The sequence below is a fragment of the Cyanistes caeruleus genome, chromosome Z, assembly GCF_971803275.1.
Source record: "Cyanistes caeruleus chromosome Z, bCyaCae1.hap1.1, whole genome shotgun sequence".
Classification (NCBI taxonomy): Eukaryota; Metazoa; Chordata; class Aves; order Passeriformes; family Paridae; genus Cyanistes; species Cyanistes caeruleus.
In genome coordinates, this window is record NC_141732.1 from 36533543 (window position 1) to 36545986 (window position 12444).

General features: G+C 42.0%; 1 protein-coding gene across 5 annotated transcripts in view; it reads left to right on the top strand.

Annotated features, from left to right (window-relative positions):
• Positions 1-12444, top strand: part of HOOK3 (hook microtubule tethering protein 3) — an 87133-nt gene that overhangs the window by 55017 nt on the left and 19672 nt on the right. For all 5 annotated transcript variants that reach the window (XM_086868178.1, XM_086868179.1, XM_086868181.1 and 2 more), the window contains 4 exons: positions 1783-1870; positions 2424-2493; positions 7893-8033; positions 10232-10319. In XM_086868178.1, the coding sequence (XP_086724304.1) occupies positions 1783-1870; positions 2424-2493; positions 7893-8033; positions 10232-10319 (387 nt within the window). The remainder of the gene's footprint in view (positions 1-1782; positions 1871-2423; positions 2494-7892; positions 8034-10231; positions 10320-12444) is intronic.

Below are 12444 nucleotides of genomic sequence, written 5' to 3' on the forward strand. Positions count from 1 at the left end.
AAACTCTGTCGATTTTTTCTCAATAGTCATATTTCAGGTCTACGTTATTGCCAAGATTTCTAAGCCCAGCACTTAAATATCATTTGAACTGAAAATTTTCAGTTACTTTATGTTTATAGGGCATTGGTTTCCATTTTTTATTAAATTTTCAAGCTCTGGTGGACACTTGACCTTCACATCACTTCCATCTGCCCTTCAAATCAGGCTGGAATGCTCATAACTGTATTGGTATTATGCTTTGGCTTTCTTTCCTGCTTTTTATTTTTAAATTGTTTTTTTTTTTCCAATTCTTTTATGTTGAACAATAGTAAAGTTGTTTCTGTGGCTTATCCATTGCTCAGTGGACCATTCCATCTTGCACAAAGGATCTGAATTGCAGGCCATTGTTACATAGTTTTCTGTTTTACCCCCCAGGAAAATAGCATTTTTTTGAGCTGGATGTTGTTTTTAAATACATTCTTTTGAATGGATATGGACTTGTGAGAAGTAAATTATGGCTAGAAGTCCATCATCGTGGGTTTGGTGATTCACTGTCTGTATTACCTACTCTTTCTGTTCTCTGTTTTCAATATGTATGAGTAAAGTAGCCCACCACAGGTCACAAACTATGGTGGTTTATGACAAGATACAAGTGGTATCTTGTCAACTATATTTTGGAAATAGTTGCTGAAATTGATTTTATCATTTTCCTTATGATCTGGCAAAGCATGGTAGTGTTTGATATCTTCATCACAGTAGCTTGGAATTTTACCTCTGTGGTGTGTTACTATTACTAAATAATTATTGAGCTGTGTGTACCAGTGAAGCCCTAGAGCTTTTTCTGGGCACTAAAATATTCTGTCATTTGGCAGTCAGCTGTTAGTAAAATGAAATGCTGTCAGCCAACACAACTCCATACCTACACAAAGGCAAGGTGTGTCCTGGACCATTTAGTAATACTGAACCTGTCTGATTTTGGAGCAAACTACAACTTGTGTCTTTGCACAGTAGCCAGTTTCTCTCCTTTTTTTTTGACTCTTCGCAACCTTCTGGACAAAAACTTGGTGCTGTCTCTAGATTCTCATTTTTTTTTGCCAGAAAGGTACTTGTGCCAAATGGAAAGAGTATTTGCCTGATGCTATGAATAGCACATCTGTCTGGATCCCAAGACAATCCAGTCCTGTTCTTCAGTTCTCTTTGGACCGAGTCCTAAGCAACTAGTTTTCTTTCATAGCCAAGGTGCTGTGAATGACAAGGCCAGCTGACATACAGGAGGAATGCAATATGGAAATGCTGCTCATACTTTTCACTAGTGAAAGACAAAGTGAAGTAAAAGCAGTTTGTTTGTCACATTGACTGTGTACTTAATTGCTTGTTATTTCACTCCTGGCTGAATCTTGGATTCATGGTGAGGGAAAAATCTGTGGTTTCTCAACTGACTTCCATTTCCCTTGGAATCAACCCTAATGAAAGGAGAAGGAAAACAGCTGAGTGGCCCCAGTGGATACTGTTTACTACCTGATTCCACAACTTAGTGTCACTAATATCTTGATTTTGTAAGTTTATACCCTTGCTGGTTTTAGTCCAATAAGATCAGCAGCCCTTCTCCCCAAAAGCACCCAAATCAAGCTGTTCCTGTGGAATATATGATACTTACATTTATTCTGTTATGAAATGGACTGAGATACCTTAATTTGAAATTAATTTCTGGAGTTGCATTAAATTATTTTAAAAATTTTGAAGGCTATTAGAGATGGATTTGTACTGCCAAGACTGATACTCATTCTCTTTCCAATTATACAGAGATTAAGAACAGAAAGGGATTCTTTGAAAGAAACTATTGAAGAACTTAGATGTGTACAAGCTCAGGAGGGTCAACTCACTACTACAGGTAAAGGACAAATAAGGAGATTAAATGCCTCTTTCCTAAAGTGTACAGGAGTTTTCTGTAGAGTACTGAATGTGCTTTTGTTTAGCACAGAATAAATTTAAGCTCTTAAAAAATCAGCAGTGAAAAACTTCAACTATTCATAGCTTCATAAGCAAGCAAAAGCTTTGAATGTTATTTCAATCAATCGGAAATGTTTGTCTTTTCTCCAGTGGGATATTTTTATAAGGTATAATGGAATTCTACGTAGTTACATCATTTTCTTTAGAGGGATACTTTCTCATGATGTTTCCTGTGTTATAGTTCATTTGTATGTGTAATCTTTTGTACCTTTGTAGTTCTTAGATAAGATGAGCAGGAAATAAACTGCAATGTTATTTCTTCAGAATGGATAAATTAAGACTTAATGGTTCACCAAATGAAATGGTACTTGTCTGTCAGTCTTACTGTAGCCTGACATGTCATTTTACATTGTCAAGCAGTAGTCTAAAACTTCTAGAACAATGTCTACTTCTTGTCATATCAGAAAGTAAGTGGTGTGCTTTTCCTTTCTCAGGACTGATGCCTCTGGGAAGACAAGAGCCTTCAGACAGTTTAGCAGCAGAAATCATTACTCCTGAAATAAAGTAAGCTAATGCGTGCTTTGTAACCCATACAATCATCAATGGCAAGTTGAACATTAGTCAGCAGTGCCCTGGAATCCAGGAGCCAGCTGTGTCCTTGAGAGCATCAGGCACAGCATTGCCAGGCAAGGGAGGAGATTTTCCCGCTCTGCTCAGCTCTGGAGCTGAGTCCTGTGTGCAGTTTTGGGTGCCACAATATGAGAAGGATATAAAGCTCTTAGCATCCAGAGGAGGGACACAAGGGTGGTGAAGGGCCTTGAGGGGAAACTGTATTATGAACAGCTGAGGTCACTTGATCTGTTCAGCCTGGAGAAGAGGAGACTGAGCAGAGATCTTATGATGGTCTCTACCTTCCTCATGAGAGGAAAAGGAGGGACAGACACTAATCTCTTCTGTGTTGTCACCAGTGACGGGACCCAAGGGAATGGTCTGAATTTGTGTCAGGGAAGGTTTAGGTTGGATATTAGAAAAACATTCTTGTTGTTGCTTTGTTTTTGTTGTTTGGAGCTTAATGATGGTTCCAAAAGAACTGAGTATTTATGAGGAAGAATTGAGGGGAAGGCCGCAAGGCAGATACTCTGGTGGGTGTTTCATAGACCACTTATCGAGGATGCAGATCTTGAGATTGCTGGCCCTTCTTCTTATGGAGGACTTCAGCTTACCAGATGGCTGCTGCAAATGCAGCACAGCAGAAAGGGATCAGTCTAGGAAGTTCTTGAACTGTGTGGAAGATAACTTCATAACAAGCTGCTGAGCGGGCCAGCTAAGGAAGATGTGGACTCACTGTTTGTGAACAGGAAAGGACTGGTGGATGATGTGATGATCAGAGGCCATCTTGGGCACAACAACCACTGAATGAGAGAGTTTTTGATTCACAGAGAATTGAGAGGCCAGCATAACCTCGATTTTGGACTTTCATAGGGCAAACTTTAGGCCCATTGGCCTCTCTTAGTTGACAGAGTTGCTTGGAAGTCAGTCCTGAAGGGCAGAGGAGTCTGGGAGGGCAAGAAGGAGCAGTTAAGCTGTAGGAGCAGGCTGTTTCCATGTGTGAAACAGTGAGCCATCAGGAAGACTGGCTTGGTTGCACAGAGAGCTTGGGCCAGAGCTAGGAGTACAAAAGTTTATATCATAATTTGGAAGAAGGGCCAAAGCCACTCAGGAGGGCTACAGAGATGTGCCATTATGCAGGGAGAAAAGTAGATGGGCCAAAGCCTGACTAGATCATATTCTGTCTACTGCCAGAAAAAGACAATAAAAAAATATTTCTAGAAGTACATTCACAATTAAATGAGCGTTAAGGAGAATCTCAATCCTTTACTGATTGCAAGGAGAGCCATACCAGCAAAAGGGCAAGGAAAAGGCTGACCTACTTAAAACCTTCTTTGATTGTAAGACCACTGACCTGGAAGACAGATGCAAGAAGCTGAGTAAAGCCTCCACAATACAGGGGGAAACAGTTCATGACCTGCTATGCTACTTAGACAGCAGCAAGTCCATGGCGGTTGGGATCCACTGAAGGGTACTGAGAGAGTGGCTGCAGACAGGTGTTGCAAAATTCACTCTGAAACAGTTTTTGATTGTGAACTAGAGCTGCTTGACTTAGTACTGTAGCAAGTAGAGGCAAGAAAGAACCAAGAGGCAGGCCAAGTGTGCGGAGGGTGACTCTGCCTAAGTGCTTCAACTCTTCAAGAGCCCAGGGCATCCCCCCAGTCCCTGCCCCACCATTCTATTTTCCAGCTGTGGGAAGAGGGTAACAATTTTAGGCACAGCTAGATGACTCGATCTTCTCAAGTGTGGCCCGGCTAGCTCAGTGATGAAGTTTCTCTTCACTCGAGTTTCGAGCCAGCATATGTTTGTGGGGTTCACTGATTTTCTTCAAGAATCCAAGTCTATAGAACGAGTAAAGAAATCAGGGGGGGACTCTCTCTCTGGTTTGCATTCCACAGTTTATTTCTGTGAAGGGGAATCTAAAGGACGAGAGAACCCCGGGTTTGGGGTCTGGGGGGTCTCTTTTAACAGGGTTTCTCGGAGGGAGGGAACATCAGAGAAAGAACCAATTATTTTTCTCAGTTAGTACATCTTACAAACTTTCTACAAATCAAGGTTACACACAAGAAGATAAGAAATAACAGACACCAACTTCTTCAAATGCCCTCAAAGGTGTAGGAGTATTCTCCGCGGAGGGGGAGAGAAGGGGGGAGGCTGGTTTCCTGGCAACACAGGGGGGAAAGAAAGGGAAGGCAAGGTAAGCATGCCCTCCCAGCTTCCATAGCTCAGAGGCATTCTGGGACAAGAAAAACAAGAGTTACAAACTTCCGTGTTGGAAAGAAGGGTCTCCTGGGCTAAAGAAACTTCAAGCATCTGGAAATGCCAGCAGGGTCCTCTCTTTATCCGGCCTCGCCGTGGGGCTGAGGAGAGAAACTTCAGTAACCATGGTAACCTGACGCCAGCTAAACAGGAGAAAGAGAAGCTGCAGGGGGAAATCACAACTAAAAGATGGGAAAAGATGCATTTCAAGCTATCAACTACAACAGCTAGATATGGAATACAATACCATTTTGGGTTACTCAGGACTGTGTTGATCTGCTGGAGGGTCAGAAGTCTCTGCAGGGGAATCTGAACAGGTTGTGTCAGTGGGCTGAGGACAGTTGTATGAAGTTCAACATGGCCAAGGGCTAGGTCCTACTCTTGGGTCACAACAACCTGTACAGTGCTACAGTTTGTAGAAGAGTGACTGAAAAGATGGACAGTGGGAAGTAATTGTAGAGTCACAGAACAGCTTGGATTGGAAGGGACCTTAAAGATCATCTTGTTCCACCTCCACTGCCATGGGTGGGGACACTTTCCAGTAGACCAGTTTGCTCAAATCCCTATCCAACCTAGCCCAGAACACTGCCAGGTATGGAGCATCCAGAACTCCCTTTGCCATTGCCTCCAAGCCTTTAAAGTAAATAATTTCTGCTTAATATCTAATCTAAACTACCCTTTTTCAGTTTAACACCACTCTGCTTTGTCTTGTCTCTCCATGCTCTTGTAAAAAATCCTTTTCCAGCTCCCTTGTTCAGTCTTTCAGGTACTGTAAGGCTGCTCTAAGGTATCCTGGAGTCTGATCTACAGCTCCAGCTCTGTCAGCCTGTTTTCATAGGTGGTCCATCCCTGTGGTCACCTTACCGGGTTCCTCTGGACACACTTCCATTAGTTGACATACTTCCTGTGCTGGGCCCCCAGAGCTGGATGCAGAGTTCCAGGTGGCTCTCACCAGAGCAGAGCAGAGGGACAGAATCCCCTCCCTCCCCTGCTGCCCACACTGCTTTGGATGCAGCCCAGGACACGTTTGGCTCTCTGGGCTGGGAGTGCCCATGGCTGGGTCATGTCCAGCCTCTCACCCAGCAGCACCCCCAAGGCCTTCTAACAGGGCTGCTCTCTGTCTCTTCATCCCTCAGCCTGGACTGATACCAGGGGTTGCCATAGGCTAAGTGCAGGACCTTGCAGTTGGCCTTGTTGAATCTTAAGAGGTTTTCATGACCCCACCAGTTCAGTTTTGCCAGGTTCCTGTGGATAGCACCTGTTGTTCTGGTGTGGGTTTGGTGGTGTTTGTTGACAGCAGCTAAAGATGAACCATTGAATGCTCAGGTGGCCAAGAAGGCCAGTGGCATCCTGACCTGTATCAGCACTTGAGTGTTCAGCAGGACTAGGGCAGGGATTGTCCCCCTGTACTTGGCATTGGTGAGACCACATCTCAAGTTCTGTGTCCAGTGTTGCACCCCCTCACTAGGGGAGACATTGAGGGGCTGGAGTGTGTCTGGAGCAGGCCAAGTGAGCTGGAGAAGGGCCTAGAGAGTTAAGTCCTAAGAGGAGCAGGAGGCTGTTTATCCTGGAGAAAGACTCAGGAGTGATCTTATCATTCTCTGCAACTACCTGAAAGGAAGTTGTAACAAGGTGGGGGGGGTGGTCGTTTTTCCTGAAACTGTGCTGGGGAGGTTTAGATTGGATATTGGGAACCATTTCTTCACTGGGAGGGGTTATCAAGCATTACACCCAGGGAAGTGATGGAGTTGTTTTCCCTCGTTATTGCTGTGTAAAAACTCGCTCGCGGTGAGAGACTTCTCCAGGGTATAAGAGTGTTCAAGTATAAGCAATTTATTATAAGGGTAAAGAGAGGGGAGACCCGTGTCTGCCACGGCGTCCACGTGGTCAGGGGGAGGGGAGAGAGAGTGTGGAGAGCAGGGAGGAGAGGTTAGAAAAGGGGAGGGAGGGCATAAGAGCAACAGAGGGAAAGAGGGAAAAACCAGGGAGGCTTATGAGAGAGGGGGAAGACAAGAGAGGAATAAGAGGGGAAAAACCAAGAGGGTAAGAGTAAGAGAGGAAAAGAGTGGAATAGGTAAGAGAGGGGGAGAAGGGAGCTGAGAGAGGGGTAAAGGGGTAAGAGAGAAGAGCCAAGAGGTATGAGAGAGGTTAAGAGAGAAAAGCTAAGAGGGCGAAGTTCTTGTTACAATCCAATATATCTTTTTCTATAGTAAATATTCTAATTCTCAGTAACCAATCACTATGAGACACACCCACTACAGAATTTACATACAGCCTATGTGCTTCCCTATATTAACATAGAGTGTTGCATTTTAGACTCTACAAAGCTTTACAAGTTCTCTCCTTGCTTCTTGACCTTTGGACTTTCTGTCAGCAGAAGGACATTGTTTTATCAACGGGGATTGTCCTCTAGCTGGCTAGGCTATTGTTCTTTGGTTAACCAGTACTCAGTATCCCATAACTCAAAGCAGGCTTTCATTTCTACTTCAGTTTTAGCCTTCATATTTTCAGAATCTTCTGCCAAACAATCACATTCGTAAGGTTTCCCTGTTTCACCCTCCCCAACACCTGGTGGTGTTTAAAAGATGTGTAGATGTGATGCTTACAGTACATGGTTCTATGGTCCACTTGGCAGTGCTGGGCTTATGTTGGATCTTGCTGAAGAGTCTTTTCAACCCAAATGATGCTGTGATTCTGTGTAAACAGATTCTGTGCAATCATTGAAGTGGCTTACTCAGGTTTATGCAGTAGTTCAGTGACAGCTGAGTTTACAGACTCACATTTCAGATTACAGTCTTTCTTCACACTGGGTATTAAGTTTTGCATTCTCTGTTCTTTCTATAAATCTGTTGAGCTGTACTCTGAGATCTGATGGGGCCACTGAGGTAATTTCCTTGTGTTCTGCATTCTGCAATTACAACTCCTTAAATTTGGTTTATATTTTGGGGCTTGAAGATATGATTGTTGTTGCAGCATCTCCCTTAAAAAGATGATATTCATATTACTATTTTACTTCCTGTGGTAAGCTGTTTACTTTGTTATAGATATTGGCATTCTTTTTTTCACACAACTGTGTTCTCCCTAATTGCGTTTAGGGAGAAACTCATCCGCCTTCAGCATGAGAACAAGATGTTAAAGTTGAACCAAGAAGGTTCTGACAATGAGAAGATTGCCTTGTTGCAGAGCCTTCTTGATGATGCAAACTTACGGAAGAATGAACTGGAGACAGAAAACAGGTAATAAATTTTGTCCTCTGCTTCAGCTGACTTTCCTACAGGCATCCCCAGGAGAAGAATGACATGATTTAATGGAATCAGTCCTGTGAAAGGTCATAAGGATGTGATTACAGGACTGCAGAGTCTTTTGTATGAGTAAAGTCTGAGGGATAGAGACTATGGAGCCTGGAAAAGAGAAGGCTTAGGTTAGATCTTGTCACTGTATCTTACCAAAATGTATGATGGGAGGGTCTGAAGAAGGTGGAGATAGACTCTTGTCAGTAATACTCAGTAACGGGGCAAGAGGCTGTGGGCAGAGTTTAAAACACACAGTATTTCATCCAGATGTAAGAACATACTTTTTTTCACTGTGAGGGTTGCTGAGCTCTGTAGCATGTTGCCTAGAGAGGTTGTCTCCATTCTTGTAGATATTTAAAACTCAGCAGGACATGTTCCTCAACAGCTTTCTCTAGCTGACCCTGCTGGATTGAGCCAATCAGCATATGGACATCATCATAAGGACCAGACAGAGTGCATCAGTGCATGCCACAGCATTTGGCTGATAGTGATGGGAGGCTGCTTTCTCTCTAATCTTCAAATCTGTTCTTTATCTAATCTTCCCCTATCTTCCCCTTCAACTGGGGGAGGTGCCTTAAGCCTGAAAGAAAGTAAATACTGCACTCACCTTCAAGAAGAGCAGGAAAAAGAGCATGAGGGGTTACAGGGATTGGTGAGCCACAGCTTGCTTTCTGGAAATTTCAGAAAGCAAGTCCATTTGCAATTGATTTCCAGCCATATGAGGGATAGGAAAGTAATTGGCAAATGTCAACATGAATTTACTTAGAGCAAATCATGCCTAATTAATTGAGTTGTCTTGACAATGAGATGACTGCACATGTGAAGAAAGGTGAAACAGGGGACAGTACTTAGCTTTAGTGAAGCTTTTGATAAAGCGTCCCATGGTATCCTTATGTTCAGAATGGCTAGATATAAACTAAATAAGTGAACAGTAAAGTGAACAAAAAAAACCTTGGACAGTGATCAGACATCTGAGCCTAAGGTAGTATTATTGTCAGTGAGGTGAAACCCAGCTGGCAACCAGTTTCTTAGTCATCAGTACCAGTATCCGCACTGTTCATCACCTTTATTAACAGCTTCACTGATGAGAAGGGTAATACTCGGCAAGTTTGAGAGTGGTACCACTTTGGGATGTCCTGAAAGCGAAAGCTGTTCTTCAGAGGCGCTCAACAGTTCAGAGAAATGAACTGGTTGGACCCCTGTCCCTGGCTGTGAAGCAGCTCTACTACAGAAGCCCTGGCATCCTAGTGGGTGGCAAAGGAGGATGTGTTATCTGGGGACCTTGAAGCTGTCTGTGATCTGGACTGTCCTCACTGAGGTGCAGGCAATCAGTCTGGGAAAATAATTGTTTGCCTCTCATCAACTTATGCTGTCACATCTGGACAGAGCATGTAATTTTGGATTCCCCAGTAGCAGAGAGATGTGGATGTGTAGAAGTTCAGCAGAATACTACTAGGGTGAGAGACACTGGAACGTGTGATAGGTGGGATAAAACGGAGAACTGGTTTTGTCCAGGCCAAAGGATAGGTGACATAGAGGAGAGTGCATTGTGAACTGCATCTGTCTGATGGCAAGGTAGAAAGAAGACAGATTTGAGCTGTTCTCAGGAGATTATTAGTGTAAGGACAAGAGGCAACAGACAAAATATGGAGTATGGGTTCTGAGCTCTCAAAGAGAAGCCCAAAGAGACTGTTAGACCTCTGTCCTTACAAGTATTCAAACCTGGTACTGGATATGGTTCTAGCAATCTGCTGTTAAGTGCCCCTGCTTTATGGAGGAGGTTGGATCTAGGCAACATCCCTTCCAACCTACAGGTTTATGGGGTTCTGTAGCAGTGTAAAAGCATAAGCTAGCTGCTCACACAGTAAAACTGACAGTTAAAAGGTCTTCTTTTGTGTATATAGAACTGATTTCTGCATGCATTTATGTTTGCCTTGAGAATATGAGAATGTTCTGGATGAACATCTGAATGTTATAATCTCTGGAACTGCTGTAATCTCTATCTACTGCTGTAATTTTTTCTTGAGTAACTTACAGTATTGCATTTTTTTGTATAGATAATCTGAAAGCACTGGATAATCTGAGACTTCCTCTTGCATTTTGTTTTTTTTTCTGAAAAACAAATATTATCACTTTCCTAGGTTGGTAAATCAGAGACTTCTGGAAGTACAGTCCCAGGTTGAAGAGCTGCAAAAATCTTTGCAGGATCAAGGTTCAAAAGCTGAAGATGTAAGTAGAAATGTACCACAAACTTACATTCGAGTAGCTACTGTTTTTTAACCTTTCACGTTTTTATTAAAAAAAAAAAGTAAAAGAATTATACAAACTGAGATTAGTAGTTTTTTGTATTTACCAGTAAACTGTGCTTCTTTAACTGGGATGCAAGACAATTGTCTAAAATAGAAAACCATCCCATGTAGAGAAGGTGTCATACATGTTTCATTTGAATAATTGTGTCTGTTGCAATAGAAAACTCAACATTAGAATTACTTAATTAGAATAGAGAACTTTGCAGGGACTTGAGGAAACGTTGATTCTCCATGAATAAAGCATCTGAGCTTCTTTTGGGTTTAGTTTTCTTAATGGAAGTTAAGGTCTTTCCAGGCACTGGAAGGTCTGTAATTCTTCATGTAAATGTATCTCAGAATGAAAAAAGACAGGCAGACCAAAACTAATAAAAAAGTCAAATAATCTGGCCCTCAACACACTGCAGCATTTTCTGTTTGTGTACAGAGTTAACCTTCTTTTAAATGTAAGACTACACATTGTAACTGAGTTAGTGTGGAAAACAACTTTCAGTCTTCCACTCAAAAATTGTTTATTGTCTCCTGTATTCAAAAAAGAAGCTCTAGAACTTCCTTGAAAGCAGCAATTTGTTGAACTGTACATGCATAGTGTATGCTCACAATCTCAGTGTATCATGTTGCTAATTGACAACAAACTGTAATGTGCTGCTTTCTATTTTTGTGGGTTTGTTTTATCTAATTTATATAAAATAGTGAAAGTTTTTACTAGATGCTTATGTTCATTTAAGAGTGTGTTAAATTTAGTTTACTCTTTTCATTTTCAGAATAAACTATATGAATGTTCAACACCTAGTTGATTTCCAACAAGATTATTTTCCTGAGTAACTTAGAAAGCGTTTTAGAATACATGTTAAAATAGGTCTATTCTGAGATGTTCTTTGCTGTCTTGATCATCGCCCAAAATCTTTTCAGGGTGAACAAGAATATGAAAGAATTATTTTCAAATACTGTGTATTTGATCCCTGTCAAATTGTATTTGGCTTTATTTACTGCAATTTTAATTGTGCCCCTTTTGAGGCTCTGGCTGGGGTGTGTCTGCATTCATGACTTCTGTGTTGGTCTGACCATAGCAGCGGTGATTTATAGACACTGATCCCATGGCCTGTTTTGCTAAGTTTTGGTTTCATTTACTCTTAAGGAAGCAAAAGAGTGAGTGTAGATTCAGGGAAGCATTGAGTATGAAGAATCTCTGACATTGTGGTCTCCTCATGCCATCTCCCTTGTAAAGCAGAGCAAATCTCAGAAGTTAAACCCCAGCTGCTGAAGGAGATAAAAGTTGTGCTGAGACTACCTGAGTGATCTGTAGAATAGCCATACAAAAAGAGGGATTCTTCTGAAACATATGAAGAAGCAATAGGAGAGACATGGCATACCGTTCACCAGTATATAATTTTCAACTCATTTCCTCTATTTTTTGCTATTTTTCTGCAACAATGCACTGAAATTAGTATTTTTACAAATTTATACTATAAATGTGCTCAAACCAGAAAATTGGCACTTCATTTTAATTGAGTCCAGAAATGCATGGTGAGAGTTCAGGTTTGTTTTATGTTGGGTTTTTGTTTTCTCTTCTTTTTAGTATTTGGTTTTAAAGCTGAAGATTTTTTTAAACATGCCCAAAAATATGTAGAAGCAGTGTTGTAACCCTGGCAAGTGTCCTTGCAGCATTACATGCTGCGTGCCAAGGCCCACAGCAGCAAGCAGTTTTGGTTTTGTATTGAAGTGCAGTGGAAGGCAGCTCTGTGTCATTGGGCCTGTAATGGGCACTGACACATTCTGTTGGGATGCATGATTAGTCCATCCTGAGTGTTACCTTGCTAGCCAGGCAAAGGCCTCCTTACCCTCATCTTTCAGGCTACAGAATCAACTCACATGTGTCTGCTGTGTTCGGAATAGGCTTGATTTACTGTCCTCCAGAATGCAGTAGTCATGTGGGGCTACTCAGCAGTTACCTGAACAGCTTCGGCTACACCATTTGCATGTCTTCTCACTGTCTTTTATCATCATTGTTCTCCTGTTCTCTGCCCTAATCTCTTCCTATATAAACA